The sequence below is a fragment of the Lagopus muta genome, chromosome 7 (genome assembly GCF_023343835.1).
Source record: "Lagopus muta isolate bLagMut1 chromosome 7, bLagMut1 primary, whole genome shotgun sequence".
Lineage (NCBI taxonomy): Eukaryota > Metazoa > Chordata > Aves > Galliformes > Phasianidae > Lagopus > Lagopus muta.
In genome coordinates, this window is record NC_064439.1 from 19490803 (window position 1) to 19507235 (window position 16433).

Below are 16433 nucleotides of genomic sequence, written 5' to 3' on the forward strand. Positions count from 1 at the left end.
GTTTTATATTTTCTTTACTGATGCCCCAGTAAATGTATCATTTTCTTGATGGTAAAATTTTCCAGAGGGGTCTTTTCATAAATAGGATGAAAATTAACTCCAGATTTACTTCATCTCTATCTAATACTCTCTTAATCATGAATATTCATAGGCAAAAGGAAATACAACTGTATATACTAAGAGCAAGTTTGTTCTGCCTCAGATGGAAAAATAAATGCCACTGCTTTGAACAATTTCTTTTCCAAAAGCTGATGTTTGTTTCCTTCATAATTGCAGAGGAGAACATGGAGTACTGTTTCTGGACCTGTTTTGTCAATTTTCCTTCACTGTATTGCTATAGCTATGATTAGCTTCAGCAACAAGTGCCAAACACACCAACTGTGATCCTGAACACTCTTCTTTTACTAAGTGGCTCTAGCACAAACTTTTCTAATGGAGCTTTCCCTTAGGAAAGCCATCTCCTGTTACCTCTTCTAGAGGCCTATAACTAGCAGTAAATCCAGTCAGATCTCAAGAAAAAATACCTTTGTACCAGACATTTTTTAGATTTGTTTCTGGCTTTATCCGTGATCATTGCTGTAACAAAGGTGGAACTCCTCACTTCCAACATCAAAAGCACACAAACAAAAAATTATTTTACAAAATATTTGCAATCTATGAAGCACCATTATTTATATACCATTATTGACATGAAGAAACTAATTCATTTATTCTTATCATCTGTCATTGAAAAATCCTGGCCTGTATTATGTTATCTAATTTTCTCGACATGCATTTGGAAAAAGTATCGTTTTCAAAATTTTGTATCTTTCTCCAGCAAATTAGATCAGAAAGCAAATACTTTAAAAAGTTATTTAAGCTTCCTGATTAAAGAGAATAATAAATCTACCTTTTTTAATTTGACAAACCCAGCCATGCTCCTCTTCACAGACTGAAAGAAGCCATTGCCCAGAAAATGTTCTACCGTTGATTACACCACAGAACATGTGTCCTCCTGAACTTCTTGGATGATCACTCCAGTCTGTGTACCTAACCTATGAAAGAAATAATCTTTTGCTCTGTTTCAGCAGTTATACTATCCACTGGCAAAAAGAAACAAAGATTCTGTGTCTTATTAAGAGTACAAATATAGAAAAAGAAATAGGTGTAAATATTTTTACAATGGGGCAATGTCAGTAATTTGGAGATCAGGTTGTCTTGCCGTGGAGGACTTTTCTTCTTGCTCATATCTCAAGCATTAGACACAGTCAGAATAAAAATGGGCAAAAGCACTGCTGCTAATAAACTTCATCTAGCTGAAGACTTCACCCCAACCCACTTTCACTGTTCCTACATAGGCACTGTAGTTTTCACTGCGTTGATTGTGACCTGGTTCAAAATGATATTGTGCAACAGCCATCTGGTAGCAGTGACCATAACATTCTTCAATTCAGCTCTCACTGTTTCCTCTCTCTCAGTTAATGAGGACAGGAACATGGCTTCTGGGAGGGAAGCCATGTCTTACAAATCTGGTGAAGTTTGCTCTGAAGGAAGTGTCATCCAAACAGGAAGGAAGAACTGTTCGATAAAAGTTACTTGGGATTTTGAACAAAGTTCTCTTTCCAAAAACTTTTAAACTGAGGCATTACAAGAGGAAAAGTCCTTGCATGGATCAAAAAATAGGAAATAGAGCGTAAGAGCATTTGGAGATAATAAAAAGTGGAATTCTGTAGGAACATCATGTAGGAATACAGATCTCGGCTCTGTTTCTGAAAGACCCTGATCCTCTGCTTACTGAAAAATGCAGGAGGATACCGAGAAATACATCTGTTGCATGCTTAGCTCTTTATATATTTCTGGCCAAAGAATGGATACAAGATCCGGTATGACCAAGTTTTATGTTGTGATGCTATGTGTTCATACTACATTTTTGGAAAAGAAAATATATTGGAAGACTGTGCAGAAAGCTGCAGGCCATAGTGAGATGCAGATTACTTCCATGTGTTCAAATGTGTTGCAGTGATTTTACTGATGGTAATAAAGGTTAACAGCCATATAAACATTTGCAGGATTAGCATTCTCTTTGAAGAGGAGAACAGTAAAAAGTCAAAAAGCACATGTACAAACCCCAGTACATCTTAACCAAATAAATCTGATGAAAAATTGAAGTACTTACAGGAGAGCCATCACTCCAGGCAAATCCTTCATCTGGATTCAAGGAAAATATACCAAGCCAAACTGTTTCAAAACTACAGTATCTGACTCAAACACAAATTATAAAACAGAACAGTTTGTAAACACTAATGCAAACAACATCCAGGAACACATTAAAATTTCTAAAGCATTTTCCAAAGTGCAGTGAAGTAGTATTAATTATCCTATCAGCTTTGGTGAAGGCTATACTTATGTATATGTTCTCCATAGAAATATCTAATATTTTTCTCCCTATTACCTGCCTTACCAGCATCTCTGACACAATCTCCCTGCAGTTTACAAATGCTTATTATACTCACTGGGATTCACAGTTTGAATGTGCTGATGCAACAGATATAATTGGCAGTGCACTAGCCCTGCATTCACAACTTATACAAACACTGTTGTATTAACTTAGAAATGTAACTGAAGCTTTTAAAAACATTAGTAATCATTACATACTTTAGACAAGGGATGCTTCTTGAACAAAGCAAGATAACAGAATTATAAAATCATTTAGGTTGGTAAAGAACTTCAAGAATATCAAGTCCCTAACTAATCATCAATACCATAGCAATGGAGCTGGAAGAATAGCTGACACAGTAGCACTGCTAACTGCTATACAAACAGTCACTCTACATTTGATTGGCATCAGTGGTTGATTTATCAAAATTATTGATAGTAGTGATCTTGTATTTCCTCTCTACGCTGTTTTCTTAGGAAAGGCCTTTGCTGATTTAAAGAGGCTGTTGCTCTTGAAGATGGTCTCAGCTTTGGCTATGCTGAAGTGTGTCAAAAGTAAATATATTGGTAATATTTTCAACCCTGCTGAGAATACCACGTCCTATAATTTCATGTATTCCTAAATGATATCCATTAGCTATAAAAAAAAGTCTTTTTTTTTTTAAATTAAACAGTTAACGCTCATAAGTAGATAAAATTTCAACGTTTTCAGTGTTTTTGGATTTTTAGGAATCTCTGTTTCAGAAATTATCTGAGTTCTTATAATAGTTCATTTTAAGCACCTTTAAAGTCTAGTAAGATAAAAATGCACAGATACTCACCTGTTTCCTCTTAATATCATTTTTTTCTCCTCCTCACTGTTGATGGTGGCCAGATCCCCTCCAATTTGTCTACAAAAATCTCGAGCTTCAATCCATGATTTCTCTTTAATATCTGACCTGCAAAAGTACTGTGAAGAAATTACTTTAAAACATACCACTGTGTGTAACATAAAATAAGGATATATATGTATATCTATAACACAATATAATACATGTATACACAATACACATAAAATATAAAATGAAGAAATATGCTCTTTATCAAATATAAATTAAGTTTTCATAGAAGCAAAATAATATATAGGAGAAATGGATTATACTGCTTATAACATTTTTCCAATAGAGTGGTCTGATTATTTAACACAGAGGTGAAAAACAAAGCATTTCAAAGCATTTCTTTTAACTATTTAAGCACTTACTTTATAACAGGAACTTGCATCGTCATTTGATATCCAGCCTTCAGGACATGTGGGTTTTGGAGCAGTAGTTGAAATAGGTGGGGCTGTTGCACCAACTACCCATTGTTTGCAGATATATTTTTGCTTAGATTCACAGTCAAGAACATCCCATAATCCAGCTGCAATTCCGGTTCTCATGGCAACACACCCTGATTTACTTCCTTTATGAGACATAAAAAACTTGTTGACTATTTCATCATACACTCTAAATTACTTGAATCTTGCTTAAAAACTCTGAGAAGTGTCCATTCCCTTTTTGTCATACAATAGCACTTGAATAGAAGAACTTGAACAGAAGAGAAATATTATACGTGTTTTCCACAGAACTGAAGAGGAGATTTCTGTCTGAGCAGGTCATAATCAGTTTGAAGATTTTCCTTGTTTTTCTTTCTATTTTGGATGTTCTTCATAATGAATTATATGGATAGACAATTTTTATTTTTCACAGGGAAAATCTGTGCTTATAATGAGGATCTCATTCTTACTTAAGCCTAAAGTAAAAGAGATATGATGAAGTTTCATCTGTTCATCTGCTAGCACTGTAGAGTACCTGGCAAGATGTTTTCTCCTGTTGCATTTCTAGAAGTTTCATAGCTCTGTGCTGTTTACATTCTATTTAAGATTTCATAACCTCACTGAAAGATTTGAGAAAAATTTTAGACAAATTATCACTAGGAAGGATGTATTCCATCTTGAGGAGAGCAGATTCCCTCATAGCGTTTCAAAACAGTGCTTTCTGTTCTTTCGTGCAGTTTCAGTATTATCATGTGAATGTAGGCTTCTTAACATCATAAGTGAAAAAAATATGGCAGAATCAGTTTTGATTCTGTCATTTTGCAATTCTAACTTTAAGTCTTTATTACAGTTGCTCTGTTTCACACTCTTTTCTCCAGAGATGAGTGCAGAATAGTCTCAGAAACTGCCTGTAACCTGTTTATCAAAAAGAAGGCAATTTTCATGATTTTAATTATCTATCATAATAGACATATATATCTTTGTGAAGAAGAGACATAAAGTCAAAATTATGACCAAGTATATCAGACACCCTGGTATAAAACTGTAATTCAAATTGTCCCTTTGAAATTAAAAAATAGATTTTAGGAACTGCCTGTTCCTGTAAAATATATTGGAAGGCTAAATGATAACATTACATTACAAGAAATTTTTACTGATTCTTACTGATGTCAGTAAAAATCTGAATAGGGACTGTGGGCTCAACCATCCACAGCCACAGCACCTACCAGGCATTGCTGCACCCCAGTGCGTGAAGGAGACATCCTCACCACTGCTCCACCTGAAAGTTCCTTGATCCTCCACGTCAGAAAGACCCAGCCAGAAATACTTCTCAGGCCTCAGCCCTACAAGACTAGTCAAATAGGCTTGTTCATATCTGCAAGGAAGATCACAGTAACACAAGTGAAAAAAATAAGCATTTATCCAAATTTATCTAATTTCAATGTATCTAATTTATCTAATTAGATTAGACATCTGATGATGAATTCTTTTCTCCTTTTTCTTGCTTCACGTGCCATATAAATCAACAAAAAAGCGACTTTTTTTGTGCTACAAACCTCATCTGTAGCTTGGATAATTTACTAATAGATCTTGTGTAACAACTGAGAAATAGTTCCCTAAGTAATTTGAAACATACAACTTTTACCTTTTCAAAAGACAAAGAAAATTCATTATCATACCTACTTTCAACTGTGGCTAAGTAACCTTTTTCTCCTTCACAAGTGCCATTTGCTTCGGAAAATGTTGCTGCTACATGTCCAGTAAAATAGCAGTAGGTCCCATATCTTCTCCATCCCTGTAGCACAATTATAAAACCTCTGTATGAGTTTCAAATAATTGTGGTTTCATGTATTAAATGAGCTGTATAATTTCAAAACGAATGAAGGACAATAGTTGTAAATACTATGACTTAGCAAACTTTTGCTCTGAAATTTCAGATTTCTTCTAAATGGTTTCTGTAAGTAGCTTAATGTAACGTAAGAGAGAGAAACTCCATAATAAATAATAGAATTCTGTAAATGAATACTAATTCAAGTAATTTTAGATTATTCTCAGACAAGGACCTTTTTTTGATCTGAGAAATTAATTTTCCAGTCTTATACACTTACTTTTTTGCAACCTACATCGGTATTTTTCTTTTCTCCAGCTAGTTGTGGTATAGGTTTTCTTTTACAAATATAACCAGCTTTCTTCTCACAGTCGGAGTCTGCAAAATAGCCATCCTATGAGGCAGGAAAAAGAAATAAGTAACAATGAGATTAACATGAATAATCGAAAGAAATTGAATAGATCTTCATTTCTCCTTCCATTTTGAAAGAGATGTAGACTTTTATAGGCAATTCTCTAAGTTGATAACAAAACTAAATCCACTCACACTCAGTGAAATGGTAGAGTGGTCTATGGTAGTACTGCTACAGTAGTGATGAGTGGCGATGAAGGTGCCAGATTTTCTGGCCACTTTTCAACTACAGCTGGTCCCCAACTGTTCTGCAGGGCCCAGAACAGGCAGTTGTGCCACTCAACAATAGGCAAAGGAGCAGGCACAAGTGCGGCAGCAGAGATCCTCATATAATATTGCTGCCACCAGAAAAAAAGCAGTGAGGGAATGGGGAACATGTCCAAATGACATTGAAAGACCTGCTTTATTTCAGCGATTGCTTTGTGATGAACTTGAGGAGAAAATGTCCTAAGTAGCACAATGGCTTTTTTTGATTGTTTGTTTGTTTGTTTGTTTTAATGAAAGGTAATATTTGAGTCTCAGCTTTTGTCCTCACAACCCCTTTTCTGGCCCTACGCCATTGTTGAAATAAGAGGCCAGATTATTCTTCTGTTAACAATTTAGTTTTTATATTAAAATCAGATGCATGTTGAATAATGTTACCTGGCCCTTGATCATAACGCAGTCTTCTGGCCTGGTGTTGGTGCTGGATGGCTCTCCCAGATGCCATCTGATGTATGTCACTGGCGTACCATCACTCCATTCAAAAAACATTTGAAACTTGTGATCGTTCAGGCCAATCCAGAGCTTGTCTGTTGGCTCTAGAACAGAGAAACACAGAACTAGAAAAGACATCTTATAGTGCTTTACCCTTTTTCCAGCTACCTTAAGCTCCAGAACACAAAATCCCTTTGTTTATAAAGCAGAACATTATTTAGTTTGTTGCATGATTATCTTATATGTGAAACGTTTCACACATATTACAATATTTACAGTACATGTTCAAAATTAGATTATAATGAAATCATAGAATCATAGAACGCCCCAGGTTGGAAGTAACTTACAGGGATCAAGTGTAACTGCTTTCTCCACATAGGACCATCTTAAAATTGTTGTCTAACCTGATCTGAGGCTAGCTGTGCAAGCTGGGGCTGAGCTAGATGACTTCTGAGGTATACTCTGGCATAAATCAGTGCACAATCCTATGGTTTTAGGCATTCATAATGGAAGAAAAGCTATTGAAAATGAAAGGTAAATTTAGGCAGCATTTAGAAAAATGAGAAAGATCTGGAAGGATACTCACAATTTCATCAGTAGTCACTAGATTAGGGGATGATAATAGAATCAAAAATCGAAAGAAAGCAAAATACATTCCTGTAAGTGGTTCTTGTGATGATGGTTGGACAGTTTTGACACAGAATGTACTTCACCAATCTATCACTGCTCGACCTTTGGTTCCTTGCATGTCTTTGGCTGAGATATTTAATTCTAATATGCAATTTCTACTTCTCAGGTCAGCTGGCTGGTAAGTCCTTGCATACAGACAAGGGAAAAAAAAAAAAGAAAAAAAAAAAAGAACTGGAAATACTCACTGTACCCAAGCCCAGACACTATAAAGCTGTGCTCCTCAAGGTGTTCGATGCTGGCCAGGTGACTCCCTTCATTCTGACAGGAGGTCAAAGCTTCTTGCCATCCTTTGGTTTCCCTGAAGATCTTGTAACAGTGATCTACATATGATACCCATCCATCTGGGCAAGCAATAGGCCCAATATCACCTAGAAATAAATATCAGTACTTTAGGAGAGTTTAAATGCTATGCAAATGACAGGAGGCTGAAAATAACTTCACTCATCCTCTGCAAAGGCTCTAACCTAAGAATTTTCTTTGGGGATTCTCACTATAATGAAATGATGGCTAGCAAACATTAGGTATGAATATGATTCAAAACTTGCTGTTTTAACTAGGAAAATGCAAGCTTTTTAATATGTATATTATTTAGCACAAAATCTACAGTTTTTATGATGATCAAATATCTGTAAAAAATCACATTAATGTATAAATGGTAACACCCTCTGTAACTTAGAGGCTGTTTATCAGTTAAGAAAAATCAGAAATCATCTGTACTTAATGGAATACTTACGATTTTTTGAAAGATTAAGTGCATCTGTAGATAAAAAATCAACTAGACAAATTTCAAACTAGACATATGCACAGGAAAACACATGCAGGGAAATATTTACTTAAAATATCTTTTGTCTTTGCTATGTGTCAGTTTTTCTTTCTATAACTGTATTTACTAACTTCTCTTTTCTGAAAAATAACTTTTGATTTGTTCTCCTTTTCCACACCCAGTACTCTGTGGTTTCAAAAAGAGACCTGGCTGTTCCATCCTGTGTGGTGGGACTTAGAGACCATCCTAGAAAGGGAGCAACGGCTGAAAAATCATGAATGAGAAAAAAATGAAAGTGACAGTAATGGTTAAAAATAGTTCTTTAATAAAATTCTCCTGCTCATTTTTGCCAAAGGGAACAACAAGCAATTCAGACAACAGCTCCTATTTTTAATCATCAGCACAGATCACATACCTGAGGGTATCAAGGTAAAGTTTCTTTTTTTACAGATATAGCCAAGTTTCTGATCACATTCCCAATTTTGCCATTTAGCTTTTGTTTCAGGATTCAATACCACACAGAGTTTTCCAGATTCTGGAGAGGGACTTCCTTCAGGAAAGATAAAAAAAAAAAAAAAAAAAAAAAAGTGAATATTTCTGAAGACAAATAGAATTCTAAGCTCAAAAACAAGCAGGAGAAATCACTCCTGGCTGAGGTGGCAGCCTCAAAGATTGCACCTTTTTCAGATTCAGCAAGAACTAAATCATAAAATCATAAAGGTTGGAAAAGACCCCCAAGATCACCCAGTCCACAACATTTCCCAACTAAACCATGCCCCTTAGTACAACATCTAAACATTTTTTGAACTGAGGAAGATCTCCATTTGTGGGAATGCCTCCATGTAATCTAGCATATTTGCAATATAACTTGAAGTGTAAGTAAACATGCAACTTGCTCAATCCTCTGATTTTTAATATTATTTTTGTTGCTAGAGACCAGAAATGGAAAACTAAATATCTGTGGGAGAAGTAGTGTGGTTTTCAGAAGTAAAATATTTTTGCAATACATAGAAGTTTCTGATTTACATTGCTATAGAAAAAGAAAACAATGGAACAATAAGCAAACAAACAAACTTTTCTAAAGCTAACAGAGAAGGCTAAATACATGTCGTTTTGGAGGCTTAACACTAACATACTACTTTTTCTCATGCCCAAATAATCTGAGAATATATTTTAAAGATGAATTTGAAGTACGTATTCTTTGTCTTCAGAAGTACAGAATTCAAGCAAAGCCACAGCTACCTGGAGCCCAGTTTAAATACTGGAAAGGAGTGCCTCCAATCCACTCCCAGCCGCTCTTCAAGTCCAGTCTATTGAGGCCAATCCACAGTGCAGAATCTGTACTTTCTGTTAATTCTAGATAACCAAAAGATTCATAAATCACTTTTTATTTAGCAAAAGTCATTAATAATTACTGTAGGAAGACATGACATTCTTAAATATGTAACTGTGAATATCTTTAGATATTGTGATAAATCTAAATATTGAAGTTTCGATCAACAAAAAATGCAGTCAGCAGCAACAAAACACTCTCTTACTTTTTGTATCTCTTATTGCAAAATGACATCTCATAGACTAAATTCAGAATCAGTGTTTTTTGTGGAACAGTCTAAATCTATACAAGACTGGCAATATTCAAGTGGAAGTATCAGTATAGTGCAAGAGTAAACTCTAAAGCTAAAAGTCTTGTATGTTAATTTCATCATTAAAGCAAGAGATACTTTCTTCCATCTCAGTCCTGAGATATACTACAGTAGGCAGAGCCATGATTTCGGATGTGTGAATAATTAATATTCTTCTAAATGCTAGATGAATGGAAAAAAACAAAACAAAACACATGCCAAACAGCTTTTGACACAAAACATGTCTTTCCTTTGGCATAAGTGAATGTCTTCTCTCACTGTCAATTTTTTTTTAAATATCACTTTTTACTAAAAATGAAATTTTCATTTAGTTTTCAGAAGGATGCTTTTTCTTAAAACAGAAAAAACAACCAATTTTTTTACCAATTTTTTAAACAACATAACATTTCTAAACAGAAAGTCAAACTGCTACTCTTGCAGCATGCTGAAATACTCTGAATTTCATTTAAACTTCAGTGAGTTTAATATGAACTTGCAAATTATAAAATATTTTATTTATTTATTTTTTAAATATATTTAGGCTCACGAGACCATAGAAGGTAGACCATAGCTATAGTGATAGACTGAAAAGATCCTGAATGTAAGTAGATTAGGGTTTTCTTTATTTCCTTACCTTTAAGGTACATTTGTTCATGAATATCTGTGATACTCAGTAATTCTGCATTTTGTTGCTGACAGCTCTTCCTTGCTTGGTGCCATGTGAGAGCAGATTCAGAGTTTACTTGGTAGTAGGCATTTCTTAACACATCTGTAGTCCAAGTGGTATCTCTGTCTGTGGAGAAAATAACTATAATGGGGGGACAGTAGTTCACTCACAGAAAAATTAGATTCTAAAGGTTCTCCTTACGCATGACATTCTCATGTCTGTTGGTTCTGTTCTTCCAAGAGCACTGAAAATTTTAGGAGCGGGATAAGGAAAGATGAAGGTAAAGGCCCAACAGGCAGAAAGATATTCCTCACTCTTGCATAAAGATACATAATCCAGGAATTACTCTTAAGGAAGTGATTGCATTGAAATGTATATTACATAAAGCGCGGTGGCAGAAATCTTAGCTGGAATCTATTTAAAGATATCCAGCTTCTTCTCTTTCTTGGCAGCAGTTTCCACTGAGAGCTCTGAGATACAGCTATAGGTCTGAATTTAGCATCAGACAGTTTTTAGAGAAACCTTCCTCTGCTAAAAGCCTCTTGTGGCTCTTGCCACAGTCTGAGAGCTGGGGCACTGCCATGGTACTGAGCCACATGCTGCTCCCTCTTCTGATTATCTTTGCCTCTTTGATCTGGTGAGGATCCATTCATGCCTATTAAAATGCAATACAAAATTGGATTAGACGTTTGATTATTCCCCAAAGCCAGTATAAAGCTGAATAAATAAAAAAAAAAAGAATTGAGAACTGGCTTTCAAAGGCTTTGAAAAGTATTAACTGATCCCTGTGTCACATGCCATTTAGGCTTACTGTTATAGATATCTGTGTAGTGACCTCAGCAGCACATTTGACTGCAGAGCAATGGGGAAAAAGGCAGGGGATTGTTAAGAAGATCAGGAGAATTGCAAAGCCTTACCTGTCAATCATACAGCCAGAAAGGGAGATGGAAAGAGAAGTGACCACAGAAATGGAAGTCAATTTTCAGAAAAAATTCATTTTTAAAGAAATATCCAGACTATATGAAGAGGACTCTTCAGGATCAACGAAAGAGCACTTTCCACTTAAGCAAATATATATATACATATATATACATATACATATACATATACATATATATATATATATGCAGATTAAAAACATGTTAGCTTAATCATTATGCTTCCTACAGCACTTATATTTATGCCCATATCCATCACAATGGGGGTCGTCAGAAAAGAGTTGTACAATGATCACAGAATGTATCTCGACAGGGAAAGAAGGAACTCAAAGTTATCCTGCTGCTCAGCAGCACCACCACAGTTAATGGGAACTGCATGCTATTTTACTCTTCAGTCCCTTTTCTACAAATCTTTATGCAACATTGTGTTACTTCCTTGTGTTGTGCTGTAGGATGGAGCAATGCAGTGCAATTTGTTGATGTAAAGTATGCATCATTATAAAGATACTGACACTCTGCTAGCTCTGATTAGCTAAAGAGAACTGCAGGGAAACAGTTAACTTACCTTTCATTGGGCAAAATCCGTATCGCTGGTCTGTGTCATAGTCTGCAGTCGTTGCACACCAGAGCCAGCCGTCTGAGCGGCCAGCACTCGTGCACTCTGCATACCACTGCTTCTTGTACATGAAGGGGAACACACAAGGTGCCCCAAAAGCATTTCCTAGAAGCGTAAAGGTCTCTGAGAAGACAAAAGCATAACAGCAGTATAGAAGATAATGTAAACTGTCAAAAATGCTATATTAATTGCTGAATTGCATCTCTAAGTTATTTCCATATTAGCTTTCCCATGTATTGCTTTGTGGAAAAGCAATTTAGAGTAATCAGAGCTGTTGGAATGGGCCCAGAGGAGAGGCAGGAAGATACTCAGAGGGCGTGAGCAACTTTCCTATGAAGAAAGGTTGAGGGAGACGGGCTTGTTCAGAATGGAGTAGAGAAGGCTCTGGGAGGACCTTAATGTGGCCTTTCAGTACTTAAAAGAGAGTTTATAAGCAAGAGACCAGCTTTTTACACAGTCTGACAGTGACAGTGAGAATGGCTTTAAACTAATAGAGGGGAAGTACAGGTCAGCTGTTAGGAAGAAATTCTTTACTGAGAGGGTGATGAGGCACTGGCACAGACTGCCCAAAGAAGCTGTAATACCCCAGCCCTGGGGTGTTCAAGGCAGGGATGGATGAGGTCCAGGGCAACCTGATGTAGTGGGGAGCAGCCCTGCCCATGGCAGAGGATCGGAACTGAGTAGGCTTTAAGATCCCTTCCAATCTAAGCTGTTTTATTATTCTGTGAAGCTAATTATGGACTATAATATGCTACAATATTATAATACTATAACACTACTATAATATCACAGTGTATATAGTACAAGATATATGTATTATATAAAACACATATAATACATTGCAAAAGATATGAAATTAAATTCAAGTGTAACTCTTCCAGTACAGCTATTTTCTAAAATACTGATTGTTTCTGAAGGAATCAGAATATTCAGAGCTAAAGATCTAAAACAGTCTAACACTCAGAAAGAAATTAGTGTAATGGAGTAAAGACCCAATTTTCTGGTACCTTCGTATTTCTGAGAACATAAAACATCAATGGCCCCATAGATCTTCCAATAACTCTTTGGACTCAACTGCTCTTTTAATACAACATTATCATGTTCTTCCTTGCCAGGATTGAAAAACAAGTCTTCTCCCTGGATTGCAAGAAGGCTTTCATTTCTACATTCCCACCACTGCAGCTCACTTGTTTGGTTACATGGGAACAGGGTGATCGCAACCTCATCTTCCTTCAGTGGAACACCCAGGCACAGGTTCAGTCTCACACTCATGAGCTGATGATCAGTAATCCAAGTGAATTTTTGTGATTCATTCTCTTGATGGCAAGTGGCAGTTCTAACTGATTGTGCAATAGAAGCCTGAAGACAGAGTTTGCTGACTTTATTATATATTAAAAATATTTCAGTGTCTGTAAAACAAAACAATGGAAAGCATAGTATAATTAATGTAAGTGGCATATTCTGCTTCCTATCCACACAAAATAGAAGTCATTGCTTTCCTATCAAATAAAACATTTTTCAATGAAGCCCAATTCAACACCAATTTTATTGTTTTTTAACAATAAAATAGAGAACTGAATTTGCATTCCTTTACTGTATATCACTATATTGCAGATTAGGGCAGCCAGCAGCATCAGAAGAGCTAAGTATATCTTGTTGGATTTATTTATATTAACCATGAGAATTCCCTCACACAAACTGCTGTCACTATCACCCCATTGCCACGTGCCCTCAGATGCACAGTCTGCTGATCTTTGACCTCCACAAACTTTTCTCATGCTACCAGATCTTACAATTGTCACAGCCGTCTTTGCTGAGCCGCTTATTTTCCCCACAGAATCCAGATTTTTTTTCTCCTTTTCACTATAGATATGGGTGAATCACTCTAGGTCTCACTAAAGGTTCCTGAGCCTTGCTGACCTGCAGCATCTACTGGGAGCCATGGCAACTAGGAATGGCATTGGGAAACCAAACATAACATGAGAAAGCAGCACTCCAGAGTTATGGGATTCATAACCAGTTGGGACCCATGATACGTCTTTTGATCACTGAGTATCATACATACTAAAAAAGGTATTAAGAAAAAAGTGAATCAATTTAAAAAGCTTGCAAAAATTAAATCAGTTTAATTTATAATATGCAATGCATCAGCCGCTACAGTAATACCACATACAGTTAAGAACAGGAACTGTGAGGCAATCTATAACAAACAATTTTACTCAGGAGACATCTGGTCCTGCAAAAGTTCATTGCTTAACATCTGTGAAAGAAGTGCAATAAAAGTGATGGAAGCTATATTGTCTTCCATAACTTCCAAAATGTAATCCAACTATTTCATGTAGATATTACTTCATTTGTGTTACTCATACTAATTAATTCCCCAAAAGCCTTTCACACACAGCGTTGCAGAAGACAAGAGGAAGGCGCTTACCTTCCAGCTGCAAAGCACTGTGAAAGAGAGTAAGAACAAACAAGAACCTGGAGAACCTCATTGCAAGTGTTGCTTTCTTTTCTTCCTTCCACCAAAAGCCATACAATGAGTGTTGCTGATAACGAAGCCTTGCTGAAGCGAGGACAGTGAGTAGTGCTTCTCGGTTTCTTAGGCTGGAGAGAAAGCCCTGAGTGCTAAATGAGGAAATATTCTGTCACATGTTATATTTAAAAAAAAAAAAAAAAGACCACACAGCACTAATTTTGCCTTTGATGGCACACTGTGCTGCCTTGAGAAAGCAGGTGATAGACAAGGTTATTATATCAGTACTTCACTGTTCTCTCTCCTTGAGAAACATCCACAGAGCTCACAGGATTAAACAACACTGAAACACCACAGAGAAATGCAGTCTCAGCTTTCATTACACAGTAAAGAAATTCCATCAGGAAAATACACCAGTCTTGCATTTTCATGTGTGACAGGACTGAACTTTAAAGGACCAGGATTTCAGTGAAATTCACTGTGTATAAAGTTACTAGAATTTCTTTCCTTCTGACTCTCCTTCTCATTAACCTACTGACTTCTTGCAGCAATGCAGCTTGGATGCCAACACTGAAATCTTCCTGAAGAATGTCTCCCTTTCTATTCAGTCCCTGTTTTTCCTGTGGAGTAGGCAAATCTTGTCAGGTGTTGATCAGTTTCAAGAAATGCCACATACCTGATCTTGCTCAGATTACAGAACAAGCACCCAGCAGTCTGGTTTCTGATTGTACATAAATCTGGAAGAAGCAGTGCTCCTCTCCAAACCACAGAAGACATCTTTCTAGTTACATCAAGGCCTGACTTTATCACAGTAGTTTTTTGTCAGGTAAATATTTTATTTTGTTTAGAAAAACTGTTAAATAAAAAAAAATGAATTTGTTGTATGAAGATATTATTTGAAGTGTAGTAGCATACTTATTCTGTAACTGTTAGTAGTGCGATAGCAAAGAAATTTGGCATCATCTTCTCTTTGCTGCCAAGATTTCCTGAACACAGAGTTGTTTCTACTTGGCTTCTCAGCAGAAAGACAAGGCAAGAGAATTAATTCTCTGAGCAGGTTTGCGAGATTAAAATAAAAAGGAGAAATTGAATTACAAAATTAGAAATTACAAGGAAATGGTTTGGTTATTAGGAAGTTAAGGGCAAAGTTACCAGAATTTTCTTTTTCAGATGGTGACAAAATATACTACAAATGACAAAGCCAACACCTTTTTTTGGAAAAGGTATTTGACACTACTCTTTTTTCCCAAGTCTTTTAATCAGCTGCCAAACATCTTGCCTAGAAAGTACTAAGCTTTCTTTAGCCTGAACTGTCATGTCTCAGACAGACAGTATTTCCTCATGGCCCATTTATATAAAAAGATGTTATCATTTATTCTATCATTTATTCTATCAGGAGCCTCTTTTTATTCAGGCACTTGTATGGCACAAAACCGAGAGGCATTCCTCCTTCTTCTCAGTTGGACACTGTGCAAAAACATAACACCAAAAAGGGAACTGTCCCTTCACTTAGCTCTGCTGATCCTCTAATCAGCACAGCCAGACACCCAGCAGTACAGCAAACATTGGTTCATGAGAGGAATGAGCACTCTTGAGTCTTTTCCACTGTATCCAGGATTGAGCATTACAGGGTGCTGTGCTGGTTCTTGAGTGAGATTGCTGCTCAGAGCCATCAAAATCCATGAGACTAGACTATGAGGAAGAACAAAGCCAAAGGAGTCTTGTCACCTTTACCTGACAGCTCCTGCTTACTGCAGACATCAGAAACCCACCTTGGGGAGTGACGTACAGAAGGTGGCACTGTGTTCTTGTCCCATGGCACCTCTGCAATCTGCCAAAGTCAGTTGCCTTCATCTCATGGGGCAGCCTCACCACGAAAGCAGTGCTTGGTCTCCAAACAAGCTGCTTCTGTCCATAGGGCACAGATTGTCCAGTCCTCACCTAGAAGTTCAGAAGCCAGCTTATAAAACAAAGCTGTAGCCCTTGTCATGAATTTAGTCAATTCTCTTTTCCCTCAAAT

The 16433-nt window shown here is 36.5% G+C and overlaps 1 protein-coding gene across 3 annotated transcripts in view; it reads right to left on the reverse strand.

The window, feature by feature from the left end:
• LOC125695679 (macrophage mannose receptor 1-like) overlaps positions 1–16213 on the reverse strand; it is a 36343-nt gene extending 20130 nt beyond the window's left edge. For all 3 annotated transcript variants that reach the window (XM_048950455.1, XM_048950456.1, XM_048950454.1), the window contains exons 1-16: positions 16186–16213; positions 14372–14565; positions 12948–13349; positions 11890–12063; positions 10354–10512; positions 9340–9453; positions 8513–8647; positions 7520–7702; positions 6591–6748; positions 5818–5931; positions 5389–5504; positions 4936–5084; positions 3656–3855; positions 3237–3364; positions 2156–2237; positions 890–1034 (exon numbers count right to left, since the gene is read on the reverse strand). In XM_048950455.1, the coding sequence (XP_048806412.1) occupies positions 890–1034; positions 2156–2237; positions 3237–3364; positions 3656–3855; positions 4936–5084; positions 5389–5504; positions 5818–5931; positions 6591–6748; positions 7520–7702; positions 8513–8647; positions 9340–9453; positions 10354–10512; positions 11890–12063; positions 12948–13349; positions 14372–14432 (2320 nt within the window). In that variant the 5' untranslated portion in view covers positions 14433–14565; positions 16186–16213. The remainder of the gene's footprint in view (positions 1–889; positions 1035–2155; positions 2238–3236; positions 3365–3655; positions 3856–4935; positions 5085–5388; positions 5505–5817; positions 5932–6590; positions 6749–7519; positions 7703–8512; positions 8648–9339; positions 9454–10353; positions 10513–11889; positions 12064–12947; positions 13350–14371; positions 14566–16185) is intronic.
• Between the last annotated feature and the right edge of the window lie 220 nt (positions 16214–16433).